At 37.6% G+C, this 14,113-nt stretch overlaps 1 protein-coding gene and 1 pseudogene across 1 annotated transcript; both read right to left on the reverse strand.

The window, feature by feature from the left end:
* Positions 1 to 5,342, reverse strand: part of LOC110162881 (TRPM8 channel-associated factor homolog) — a 40,435-nt pseudogene extending 35,093 nt beyond the window's left edge.
* A 939-nt stretch (positions 5,343 to 6,281) lies between these two features.
* LOC129407214 (bifunctional polynucleotide phosphatase/kinase-like) lies at positions 6,282 to 10,093 on the reverse strand. Its single transcript, XM_055147726.1, has 8 exons — positions 10,029 to 10,093; positions 9,903 to 9,951; positions 9,511 to 9,581; positions 9,292 to 9,384; positions 9,009 to 9,105; positions 8,612 to 8,673; positions 7,834 to 7,943; positions 6,282 to 7,491 (listed from the first exon to the last, which is right to left on the reverse strand). Exons 1-8 carry the CDS (start codon positions 10,050 to 10,052, stop codon positions 7,434 to 7,436), a joined length of 564 nt encoding a protein of 187 aa, XP_055003701.1. The 5' UTR covers positions 10,053 to 10,093; the 3' UTR covers positions 6,282 to 7,433.
* Positions 10,094 to 14,113: the final 4,020 nt, after the last annotated feature.

The following is a 14,113-nucleotide window of genomic DNA, read 5'->3' on the forward strand; positions in this document are numbered from 1 at the left end:
CAAAGTTGACACTTACTCTTCAGTAATAGTAAACTAGAACGTGCAAGGAAACGTGCTGCTGATACACGCAAGGACCTCAGTGAGGATTTACCTCAGGTCAGACAAAAGTCTAAAAATGAGCAGCATTGTTTCTTGTGTGACAAAATTGAGCCAATTGCAGAGCTACGGCAGGCCATGACCAAGCATTTAAATGATAGGTTAAATGAATGTGTTCGTAACTTGAATGATGGCAAACTCCTTGCTGTATTAAGTGGGGGAGATGTAATCGCACAGGAATTGCACTATTATTTCTCATGCTTAACATCTCTATATAACCGAGAGAAGGCTCAACTCTTGTCAATTAAACACCAAGAAGAACCTAAACATGATGTTGAACCCTTAGTTTTTACGGAGCTTTTGACATACATGACTGAAACCAGAAATATGAGCCAAGAGCCTGTAGTTTTTAGGCTGGCTGAGCTTTTAAGTCTCTATAAACAAAGACTTCAGCAATTTGGGATTAATGGCCATGGCACTCATGCTACGAGGCTCAAAGTCAGGTTATTGTCAGAATTACCTGATATAGAAACACACATAAATCAGGGAGAGATATAATTTTGGCATTTAAGAAGGATATTGGTCCCATTCTTTCTGAAACCTCATCATACACAGATGCTTTCATACTTACTAAGGCTGCAAAAATTCTAAGGCAGCAAACGATTAGCCACAAATGCAGCTTTGATGGCACAATTAATGAAAGTTCACTCACTGAATCTGTGCCTCCATCATTGCTTCAATTTGTCTGCATGGTAGAACATGGTGCTGACATTAAATCACAGCTAAGGTTTGGTTTTTTTTAGAAAAAAACAGTGAATTGGTGCAAAAAAAAAACAAAACAAAAAAAAAAACACTTAAAATAATAATAATCCAATTCCAATTTTAATGTCCCAAAGTAAAGTAGGTGCTGCCCCAAACTCTGCTTCTAGTTAAAGCTACACACTCATGTGAGACTTGCTGAACTAAATGTAAGACAACTCTTTATATCAATGACCCTTTAAAACCCCCTTCATGACAGTACAGTCATGTGAGGAATGTCTAACTAAATCTTAGTACTACTGCACAATGGGAAAAGTCAAACAGTCCCATTTCAATTAGCTATTATTTTGGTCGTGATTTAATAGCAACTGAAGCCCTGTAGTGTACAAGTATTATTTGACAATATCTTTAAAGAATATTACCATAATCAGTCTTTGTCATTTTACCCATTGTTTTGAGGAAATTCTGCTTCTCAATCAAACATTACATACCTCTGCATGCAATAAAGCTTCATGTGCAATCACGACCACCCTGCCTTTGCCATAGTAACCTCCGGCCACAAACACTCTCCCGTCCTCAGTGGAGCCGATGGGGAAAGAAAGGCGACCGTGGACCAAGATCTCAGAGGCCAAATGTTTAGCCCATTCAAACTGAGAGACCCCCTGAAGCAGGCACTGCAGGTCATCCTTAAAGTCATATTGGAGGCTGTAATAAAACAATACACAGGTTATAATATAGTATAAATATATAATACAGCAACATAGCAGCACAACTATTTTGTTAAGGCATTTGGTGACATTTTAATAGGCTGGTTTTTGATTAATCATTGAGCTGGCTGACATCATTGGTCCAGTCAGGGAACATTTTTTGACTGTAATGTAAATCAGGACTCACTCAACAGACTTCCAGGACGTTGGTATCTGGGGGCAGATGGGGACTCTCTCTGATACTGCATAAAGGTCACTGAAGTGTATCCCGGCTGCTGCACTCACTGTGTTGCCCTCAAACTGCAGCAGAGTGTTCCCTGTGGGGTTTTGGCTTTTCCACGACCAGGCCTGTCCCCCAATGAGCACCCCTCCTCCAGATTTCATGAATGTAACTATGTTTTGTGCATCTTCTTTAATATAATAGGCGCATGTCAGATACACCCCAACATCCTGAGCTCCGCTGAAGTCACTCATTACTATGACTTTGAAACCAGCCTTGCGAAGATTGTCAATCACTTTTCCATCTGTATTCTTCTGTACTCCTACAGACATGTTGCCAGATTCTCCTTTGAGCCAGTTTAGGGCATTCAAAGTTACATCTGGTGATGTGTACATTTGGCTTTCATGACTAAACACGACGATACGCCCTGAACCGTACTGAGAGGCAGCCATCAGCACATGCCCCTCACTGTTCATCACTAATGGGAAAGACTGGTCTCCACTTAAGAGTAACTGACAAGCGACAAAAGGGCCCTCAAAATTAACCTCCCTGATGCTGCTCATGACTGAGGCATAGGCCTCCTGCGGTTTGGACACAGACATGATGGAGAGATGAGAAGATGTGTGGATCAGGCGCTGAGTCGTGAATCCTGTAGAAAAACACAGTAAAGGAGTGAAGGAGAATATTGTATTTCACCCTGCAAACCAATTTTACAATAAAATGTTTGAAACTAAAATCCAAACTTCATGATGGCCGAATAAATTCTTGCTTTGCCCATCAGCTAATTAACCTGTGTGTTCCTTAACTATAGTGGGGGACTGGATTGTCTAGGTTCAGCTAAGCCCTGCTGTGGTGTTCAAATATTTGGTTAAAGTGAAAAGTTAAAGTTACCAGAGAAATATCTCCACTTGTCATGTATCTGTTAGGTGTCTGGCCCATCTGAAAAACTACTCAAATGTGTTGGCTGCATGACATCCTTGTGAACATTTAACATTTTAAGCAGATTTGCATTTGGGAAAATTCACTCCACAGTATTTTAGGGCCAATACACAAGGAAGCCTCAGTGAAATAGTTGTACTTTGTACCATGAACCACTAGCCATTCTGTAAACAAACTTTCATTTAGTTCTTTTTCAATTCTGTAAATCAATGCATAAAAAACGCGCATCTTGATGTGCAAAGCACACGAAAAATATGCATGTTGTTCTAGAACATCATTATGCGTGTATTTTACGTGCGTCTGTACCAACACAGTATGATATAATAATAATATGGCCACCAATAAATTAGAAGTGTTTGCACCTAATCGCTGATCAAGACAGGCAGACCAAGACAGTTCAGCACAGATCTCCTTTGTGGCTTGTTTGTTTGCTCTAACTAATATACTCTAATGTACAAAACATACATTTGTGTTCAGTCATATCAAAGGCTTTGAAAAAGTCTAAAAAAAAAAAAGATGAACCCGTCGTCTTCTATTAAATGATTGTAGTCATTTAGGTCATATATGAGTCTTATTCTGTTGTGTATCAAGCGCCCTATAATAAAACCTGACTGGGTGTCTGATATTATATCATTAATGCCAGTTTTGAGTTTATTTGCATATATATGGATTAAGATTTTATAATCGTTGTTAAGTAAAGTAATAATAAATAGTCATTGTATTTGGTAAAGTGAGAGTTGTTGAAATTTCTTTAAGCATATTGAATATTGCATTTTTTAGATCATTCGAGAAGTGCCTGTAGAAATTACTTGTTAAGCCATCTGTACCTGGGAATTTATCTCGAGCTAAACATCTTAAAGCTTTTTCTGTTTCCTCAATTTTTTAATTTTGCATCACATATTCTTTTTAAATATTCATAAATTTTGGGAATGTGTTCTTTAATAGAGTCAAAAAGAGCCTTGGCGTCATTATGGGAGTAGGAGGTGGAGTATAGGCTGCTATAAAATTCAAACATTTCTTTTGAGATTTTTGCAGGATCATTACATTCTTGGTCATCAATTACTACAGTGTTATTGAATTCCGTTCCTGTCTCCTTTTTTCTAGCCTACAAAAGTATGCTGAATTTTTTCTCCCCTTCTCTATCTATTTTGCTCTTGATCTGATATACACTCCCTTGGCTTTAGAAATATACATTTTGTCCAAAGAAGAGTGCAGTAAAATTAGCCTTTGTTTATCCTCCTCACTTAGTAAAGTTTTATTGCATAACTCATGGAGTTCTTTGACAATATCCATTTCTTTTTGCTTATTGGCTCTATTTATTGTTTTGCTATAGGCAATAGAAATTTGACGAATTTTATATTTCAGGAATTCCTATTTGTTTATATAATTTGTTAATGACTTATCTTTATTTATATTATCATTCGTTATTTTTATATCTTGGCAAAAGGGTTCATGATGTAGAAGATTCAAATTTAATTTCCAATAGCCTTTGTTTCTTTGACATGGGCTCTTAGGGGAAATTGTGAGTTTTACCAGACAATGGTCTGTAAGCAGTACAGCAGATACCATAATGTTGACTTCTAAGTCAGATGAAGTTCAAAGATCTGCCAAAAATATAATCTAGACTTAATTGTACCATCTGGTTTAAACCAAATGAATATTTGCATCTGAAATGAGAATGCGAAAAACATCACTTAATTTGAACACATTACGAAACTCGTTTAACACAGGGTTGATTTGATAATTTTGGAATCTGGAAGGGCACCTGTCAAGCTGTTCATCCATTACCATGTTGTAATCGCCTCACAATTATGTTATCTAATAGACAATTCTTTCATTGTGGTGGTTAATTCTGTGATAAAATTTTTGTTTTGGTTGAGGTTGTTATAACCATAAATATTTCCTAAAATAAAAAATCTTAAATTTTTCTCAGAAATGCACATTCACCAACGACCGAAGTATAATTTTTTGTGGGAACTATTTTCCCTGGAAAATCATGTTGGAGAGTGGCGATCCCCGCTAAACTCTCTGTGCAATGACTAAAATATATTTTGTCCCCCCATTGGTTTGACCAAAATTTTTCATCAGTATTGTTGCTGTGCGTTTCTTGAGTAAGATAACAACGTGCATTCTCATTTAAAAAAAAATAAAAATGTATCTTTCCTTTTAATAGAGCCTCTCAAACGAGGTTGGACTTCTAATTTTGCAGCGTCAACGGAGCGTCTCCAAGGTTTATAGATCCATGGATTTTCAGGAGGGGAAAGACAGGAAATAAACACGCGGTGTCAAAATAAACTTCCGATACCCTTTCAAAATAAGTTAAACAAAGTCATGAGAATGACGTAAACAACGCGCACTGCATCTAAGGAAAGGTTACTGATGGATGACAAAAAGTTAATCCTCGAAGTGGAGAAATATAATGCAATTTACGATGTCAGACATCAATTCTGCAAGGACTCAGGACTAAGCCAGGACGAAACCAGGTCTAAACCAGGACTAAGCCAGGACTAAACCAGGACTAAACCAGGACTAAATCAAGACTAAACCAGGTCTAAACCAGGACTAAACCAGGACCAGGACTCACTGTCGGAATCCACCCGTGTAGATCGTCGGACACCCTGCTCCGCGGACTTTGGGTCTCTCTCTTTCTCTTTCTCTTTCTTTTTCTCTATTTCTCTCTCCCTCTCTTTCTCTCTGTTCTGATGAGACCTGGTTAAGACCTGGTTTAATCCTGGTTCGGGTAGACCCTCTTGAGCATTCCCACAGATCCAGCCAACAAGGAAGTAACCACATTAATAACCTTAAAATAAAACTACAAAAAGTTTTTTACTTACTGTATATTATTTGGCTTTTCAGGCAGACTGCTGTTGGTCTGTCCGAAGGATCATTTATACTGCTGCTTATGCAAAACCATCGTGAGAGTGCAGCAGTGACACTGTGGTATACTGAACTCTCAACCACAAACAGTTCATGTTGACACTACTTGGGCCTACATTTTAATTCAGTTCCTGACATAAAAAAGTTGAAAATGTCATAAGTATGACACTTTAAAAGAGCCTTAAAGGAAAAGATAAAAAGATGACACAAAATAGCTTTTTATTCTTTTCAAATCATCCCAATAACAGGCCATTTATTCCGATGATCATTTTTAATGTTAAACTGTAATACATTTGACACATGAAAAGCAAAGGTTAAGAAATAAAGGTCTGACAGCAGTGCTTTCTTTCTTAGTGTTGCTTATTGTTAAATACATGAACTTAGATTTATTTTGTTGACTCTTTCTATCTGTAGCCTCTTGTGTTGAAAACATCATTTATTTTCTATCCAAATTATCCTTCGGAGAACTGCCTGAACAGGGCTTCTGATTGGCTGTCTCTGAAACTGGGCACAAAGTGGATTTGAAGTATCTCAGAAAATCCCTCTGAAAGCGTAGGAGCCACAAAGTGTTTCCTGTTGAAGATACAAAAAAACATCATTAAAGATTATGTATAGTTTGAAGCCAAGCCAACAGTACCTGCCTGACCTTTCTCCAGGGAGAGGACTGACAGACTCTTTCACCAATTAGAAAATGAAAACTTCAAAAACATAACACAACAGTATTTTATACTGTAATGACTAATTCTGATTGTGACGTCACCTGCATGGTACCATGGAAGTACAATGTTCAAATAAAACTATGCTTTGGACGATTTTCCATGGAGATAAATAAGTTTATGTCATACTGTGGACATTTATGTTCAGAGGAGAAATTTCCATTTCCATGGAAACAAGCAGGAGGTGGCCCTCATCCAGGACAAATAAGAGTCAGGTTTGTGGAGATGCAAGCCTGCTCACAGTAAGGATACATGTTTTTCAGTGTAATACAATAACATCAACAATAAAACTGAATTGTTTACTAAAAAGTTACATACTGTGGCTTTAACACAGTATTTGACATGCACATAAACAGTTAGAGGACTATGCACAGTAAGAGAAGCCTTTATCTGTGCAAGAGTGTGAAGTTGCAGAACAGGAGATGTGAAGAGCATGTTGTCTTTGGTTGTCATGTCTATTACTGAAATTCTTTCCTGAATTTATTGTCAAATTTATAAATTCAAATTTCAAAATTGTGATGTTCTGGAGCGTCTATTTATACTGTTTATTTAATCAATATAGAATGGCTGGATTTATAATAGTAATGTGCTCTTTAGAGCTTCTAAGTATTTTATTTTATTTTATTAATTAATTAATTTATTTATTTATCCAAACAAGGACAGTGCAAAGACTAGGTTAATCTCAAAGAGAAAAGATGCTCTATTCTAGATTTAGCTACAAACTACTTTCCATCTGCAGACTTTGTGCAAGTTTTGACAGACGTCAGCTTATTTACATAAAAGCATCTCTCAAAAACACTATCAATCAACATGTCATCAATAGCAACGCTTCCTAAAGTTATAACTATTCAATTCATCATTATGCATTTAAATATGTATACTAATAAAGGCATAAGTCATTACTACCCCTTCTCTTAGTACTACCGGTACTGGTACTTTGCACTGAAAGCACGAGCTACTATGTTAGCTCTGTTACTCAAGTTAGCCTTTCATCTGATCTTTATTTTAATCTTATAGGAAAGAGCTGACTTAGTTGGAACTACAACAGGTGAACATATGACTTGTGCACTTCAACAAGTCTCTAGCAATAGCCAGCAGTTTTTCAGATAGTCACTCTCACCTTTTTTGTAAAAAATTAAACCTGTAAACAGTACCATGACACACCTTTTTCACTCTGATTCACCCTCGCTGTGTGAAGGAGAGGTTTCGCACGTCTTTCTTTCCTGCTGCTGTCAGACTGTACAACAAACACTGTTAATACTGAACATGTGCCATTCAATTATATCCATGTGCAATTATTTTTAAGTCTATTTTTAAATTATTTTTAAGCTATTATTTATTATCTGTTTTATTGTATGTTACCTTTTCCTGCTGTTCTGAAATTGCACGTTGCAACACTAGAATTTCCCCACTGTGGGACTAATAAAGGCATATCTTATCTTATCTTATCTTATCTTTTTTTGTCTGTGTTTGCTAATGTGTGCATTGTGTCACCAAGGTAACGGCTGAACATTCCGCCAATAGAGATAAATGTAGAACACCACCAGTGTCATGTCAAGTATCAGTATTTTAGTTTTACCGTTTCCGTGACTCTGGGTCTGGGTTGGTGTTGTCCACCGCAACGCTGCGTCCTTCTTTCAGCGCACGCTCACAGGCTGCAACACAACTCTGCCACGACCCCAATGTGTCCTAAACATAGACTGAATATTACATGTCTATGTTTCAAGTAAACATTAAACAAGAAGGAGCTGTGTTATGCCAAATGCAAAATTGTTTAAAGGGCCCATATTACGCTTTTTTAAAAATCTATATGTTGTAAAGTTGTTTCCTCATCACAAACATACCTGCGTTGTGCTTTGTTTCAGTCACACAAGTTTAACACACAAACCCTGCATATTTAGGCTGAGTTCTTCTCTCAAGCAGTAAACACTCCACCTTATGTCATGTGGTAATACAGGTAGAGCTCCACTGTGTTTTTTAAACTCTACACACCTGCACTCAAAATCATTTGGATCATTTCAGCTCTGGAACTGTCAATCTCTACTGAACTAAAGATAATAGTAGCTGTTAACTTGAAAACTACCAGTACATGACATCACAAGGTGGAACAGAACATTTTGAGCTTTGGAAATGTACACAGACTAATAACAGAGGATTACTCAAACATGTGTGAATGAAACAAATCACAACTCCAGGTCTGTTTTTGAGCAGGTAACAGCATTATAACATGACTTAAAGCTCACAAGAGTCTATTTTCTGTAATATAGCACCTTAATGCGCTTATACCACAGCTACAAACTGAAGTGTCTCACCTGTGAATATGAAAAGGTTAAATTAATAGCAGACTGATCACTTACTCTGTTTACATACACGTAGCCCTTTGGAATAACATGAGAGTGAAAGAATGTTGATTTTCCAGCTGTGAACAAGGGGGAAAAAAGTAATTGAAAATGTGATTATTATTCTTTTAAGGCAGTGAAATTGTCTGAACTTTAATCAAGGTTACAATTCAGTCATGTCTAATTTTCAATGATATGCCTGTCTGTTTTTAATGGAGAGATCTGCAGCCAATGTTCAGGTTTAGAGCAGAGGTCAGACTGGTAGAAGAAATCATATAAAAACAATTGAAATTGAAATCTTATTTCAAAATTAATTCAGAGCATCTACAAATCCATTCTATAAGATCTCCAGATTCTTACATAGGGAACTTTGTCCTTTTCTTCCTATCCATATTTATAACTTGATTATACTTACATGCAGGGTAACCCACAGCAACAATAACTTCTGTTTTGTCTGAGATGAGAGAGGCTGATGGTGGGTCGTACAGTCTGGCGTTATAGTTAAGCTTTCTCTGGAGAAATGAAAAGAATCAAATATTTACAAAAGAAAAATCAAACATTATATTTACACATTACACATAAATGTATAATAATAACATCATATATTTCATAGGTAGTGTTTTATATAAATATATCAAAAAATATGAATAAGATCAAAATGGTTAAATCAATGGTAAATTGAAATACTTATTTCTTACAGGGTCAAACTCAGGCAGATTGTAGGGGGCGCTCTTCCATCCTAGAAAGTACTCCTCAGGAGTGTGGAACTGTAGTCCAATGTTGAGGGCAAACTTGAAAAGAAAATCTATTAGTTAGAGGTTTGTGCACACGTTTCTAGTACATATTTGTGTGTAGTTTTTTGTTAATTCTGCATAATAAAGTAAATGGAAATGCAAACATGTTAAATATAATCTTACACATCTGTCGCTACAGGAGAAATCCTTCTTCTTTTTCCCAGGAGCCCAGTTTTCTGGCCTTCCTGCAGCGTCTATAGAAGAAAGTGATACAATAAATTATGTGTATAAGTTTTATCAGTTCTTACAAAAACTGTGCTTTGCAAAACTGTATTTTGTTCATTTTTAGCTATAATGATAGGGTACCATTTGCCGTTGCAAGAGTTTGGTGTCTGAAGAGAATAGATAGTGTTGTTTACTAACCAGCTACAAATTCAGATTTGCATTTTAACTTCTGTATTATGACAAAGTGTTTTTTTTTTAATCTTCATTCACTGTTCCTGATAAATACACTTTATCTTTTCATTAAAACAATAACAAACACTATATGTAAAACTAGTCCAAAAATGTCTTACCCCCAACATAGAAACTCTGTGCCTTGTCAACAGGAATGCTTTCATTAGCCTGTGAACAGACACACCACTAGTATGTTAAACCTGTGTGCTGTCAGTCAAAATAATAGAATAAGCTGTTAAAACAACCTTCTCACACAAATGGGTCCACATTCCCACCACTGGCTTCCTGTATATGCCAGGACCACTCGCTACAAAAACCTGAAACACAGAGAAAACTGATCATTTTATTTACTTCAGTTAAATTTTATTAATATAGCTCATTTAAAACAACTTCAGTTGACCAAAGTACTTCACCTAGAAGTTGACAAAAACACAGATATACAGATAGGAGCACGATACATAGGAAAAGTACAATAAAACACCAAGATATCCTATCTAGTTTGTTTTAAATGTCATCTACAGTAGTCAGGCTTAGCATAACAGCTACCTGTCTAATATGCAAACCCTGTACAAAACAAAATGTTAAACTTTTCGGAAGTGTTTCTTTGACTGGACCATACAGGCCTCTGCTTTTTCCTTTAACCACTTGTGATGTCTACATTAGCTTAATAAGAACAATGCTGATTGGAGGGGCCAGTACAGACAGTTGATTCCGGTCAGAGACTCAGGAGACTGGATGAACTGAGAATGTTCTTTAATAGCAGCAGAAGAAAAAGGCACAATGAGTGTGTGATGTGTGGCTTTCAGATCAATAATGCACGACAAAAAAGCAGCTGCAAAACAGAGTGATAAGTTAACTAGGCACACATGGAAATGTGGAACTAAAACATTGGTTCTTTCCAGTCTTTCTAACAACCAACTTCTGACACATACAGTAATAGGCAAGGCAAGTTTATCTGTATAGCACAAGGTACACAACGTAATTCAAAATACTTTACAGAATAAGAAAAAGGGGCAGATTTGAGATGGACTGAGAACTGCTTCAGTTGCTCCGAAAGAAGAGCAGTCTTGATGAACGTAGTTTTCAAAGCTCATGAGAATGTTCCAGATTAAAGTTAACATGACTATGCAAGCAAGTGGTGACAGCAAACGGTTGAGTAAGGACTTTAGAATTCTAGTGAGTAACAGATGGAGGCACCATGTAGATGAGCAGTTGCAGGTGTAAAGTGACTCAGCTCTAACTGTCTTGGAGTGTGGCTGTGGGGTTGTTATTTGCACTGTGGAAAAAACTTCGACTTCATATTCTTAATCTTGCATATTTTATGTTCTTTGTGGTACGTGTTGATCTTTCACAAGACACATTTGGCCTACTGTAAGCACACACTCACTGTACCACTTCAAGCATTTCAATAATTTCTTGTACAATACACTGTTATGTTTTAATTACATAAGTTTGCATTTGCCTCTTGCTTATTTATCTCGTTTCTGTTGGTTATCAGAGTGCACGCCACAGAATTTGCATATTCTGCCTCGGCATTCTACAGAACGCTTGATTTCCTTATTTGCCTGTAACATATCGGTAAGCATTTATCCATGTCAACTGGTTCCATGCACTACGAGTCAAAAGGCCTGTCACAATCATTTCTATATCAACTTATCGTTCAATATATGAAAGCTGGAACAATATAATCTGCTGTGATACAATAAGGATTGAATAAATAACTTCTATGGCTAATTATTGGTTCATTCTGCTGTTCATTTGTTCCAGCTCAGTCCTTTTAATGATACTGTCTATTTTTAAAATGGTTTACTGTTATTCTGTCAGTGATATTTTCAGTATTTTCAGTATTATGGTTTATGGAGTATTTCTCTGTAGTCATATATGGACATTTGGACCATTTCAGCCCTGGAATTACCAATGTCTATTGAACTAAAAGTAAAAGGCAGCTGTTTTGGAGATATAGACATACTAATAATAAAGGGTTACTCAAAGATGTCTGAATGAAACAAAACACAATTCTATTTATGTTTCTGAGGAGGTAACAACATTCTAACATGGCTTAAAGCTCACAAGAGTCAATTTTGTGTATTATAGCACCTTTAAGGCAATTATGGTCTTTTACAATTTTTAACTAAGGAGGGGAAAATGAACTCAAACATGTCTTTTGATAGTGGCAGACACTCTGCAGATCATGCACTGATTGAACCCATAATCTCCTGCGTAGACGTACGTTTCAACATCATCTGTCAATACTCACCTCCAGTCGTCTGGTGCTGTGGGAAACACTTTTCCAGACTTAGTGGTGATGATGCAGCCAACGATGTCGAAACCAGCAACCTATTTCAACAGCAAAGAGGAATGTGGCATCAGATGTTTAAAATTTAAAAAAAATATTTGTTTCTAACAATAATATGTCAAATATGAGAATGTCTGAACACAAGTTTTCTTTTTTCTATCATTTTTTGTTATAGACTTGTGTTGAAGATTTTAGGTGCACTATGTAACTTTTCACCTGCTTGTCATGTTATATTGCTAAAAAAAAACATTCTTACGTGCTAAATGTGGGCAGTGAGTAGATCTGATCTGTAAATTGTGGCCTTCTTGTCTCCATGGAGATAAACAAGATTAACATACTGAAATATCCCAGGCAAAATAACATAACATCCATAACATCTCCATGTAGACAAGCAGATGGCTGACCTTCCAACAGAAAAGTTACATAATTCACCTTAAAATCATCCATCCATCCATTTTTCCGGGGCCGGGTCGCGGGGGCAGTAGTCTAAGCAGGGACTCCCAGACTTCCTTCACCCCAGACACATCCTCCAGCTCCTCCGGGGGGACCCCGAGGCATTCCCAGGCCAGCCGAGAGACATAGTCCCTCCAAAGTGTCCTGGATCTTCCCCGGGGCCTCCTTCTGGTGGGACATGCCCGGAACACCTCCCGAAGGAGGCGTCCAGGAGGCATCCGGAACAGATGCCCGAGCCACCTCAACTGGCTCCTCTCGACGTGGAGGAGCAGCGGCTCTACTCCGAGCTCCTCCAGATAATTGGGACAATCACAGAGTTCTACAGAAGACGTTCCTATTGCGCTGCTCTGCACAGTCGAACAAATTAATCAAACAAAACAGCTCATCATTTTGGTAGGTGGTGCGGAGTGGCTCAGTACCGGCCTGTATCTTTCTCCTGGGATGAAGACTTATATATCCGTACCAACTGAATATTGTGGCACAGGGAAGATGGCAGGTAGAGACTAAACAGCAGGGAGGAGTTCATGCAAAGAATTGTTATTTTTTATTTTTTTCATGATTATTGTTGCTGTATTGTGTTCATATTATCGTTTCTTGTTTTAGTATTTAGTTCTGTTGTTTTGATATTCCTAGGTGCAGATCAGTTGCCATACAGACTTCCTCAGACACAAGAACTTAAAGAGGGCCCCATGTGTCTTTGAGAGATTCCCAGTCACTTCTGAGAAGATGCTGGTGCACAACCTTTGGGGCGGGCTCATTTACCTGATAGCTCCTCCTAGAACTCAGGTGACAGGAGCAGAGGTCATAGTTCATAAAGCTGTGTCTGCTCCATATTATAAATCAGGTGAGTCTTTATGAACTATCATCTTTTTTTGCCCCACAATGGGAACATTTCAGTGTTGCAATCCAAAGTGAGAGAACAATCAATATTAAAATAATTACTATTAACAGACCAAAGTTAGTTTGGTTGAAGACGTTTAGCAGCTCATCCAGGCTCCTTCTTCAGTTTTGGTCAGACGCTGGTGGACACTTCCTTATATCTGCAGGGAGGAGCTAACTAACTGAAACTAACACACCTACTTGTTTACAGTTTCTGTTTGTCAGTTCGGCCTATTGACCTGTGCAGGGTGTGGGGTCTCATTAACATAATAATTCCTGGCCATAATGGAGCTTCCACACCTCTGGATCTGATCTGGCTACACCTGTTGTTCTCTTTTGATTTACGTTTGAGGATGGAGTTGTAAAGAGGAGATAGATGGTGTCTGAGTCCTCCATTTCTTTTTAAAGAAGGATTCTCTTTCTTAACAAAAATTGCTTCTTTCACTCCCCTCTCAAACCAATTCTTTTCTCTGGCTAAAATCTGTACCTCACTGTCCTCAAATGAGTGGCCCGTGGCTTTTAAGTGGAGATGTACAGCAGACTGAGGTCCACTGCTGCTCTCTCGTCTGTGTTGGTACATCTTCTTGTGAAGTAGCTGTTTAGTTTCTCCAATGTAGCGTTCACTGCAGTCTTCACTGCACTGAATGGAGTAGACCCGATTGCTTTGTTTGTGGCTTGGTGTTTTGTCCTTTGGGTGGACCA

Source organism: Boleophthalmus pectinirostris, unplaced genomic scaffold (genome assembly GCF_026225935.1).
Source record: "Boleophthalmus pectinirostris isolate CB_2022bp ecotype Guang Dong unplaced genomic scaffold, ASM2622593v1 HiC_scaffold_9, whole genome shotgun sequence".
In the NCBI taxonomy this organism is placed as follows: Eukaryota; Metazoa; Chordata; class Actinopteri; order Gobiiformes; family Gobiidae; genus Boleophthalmus; species Boleophthalmus pectinirostris.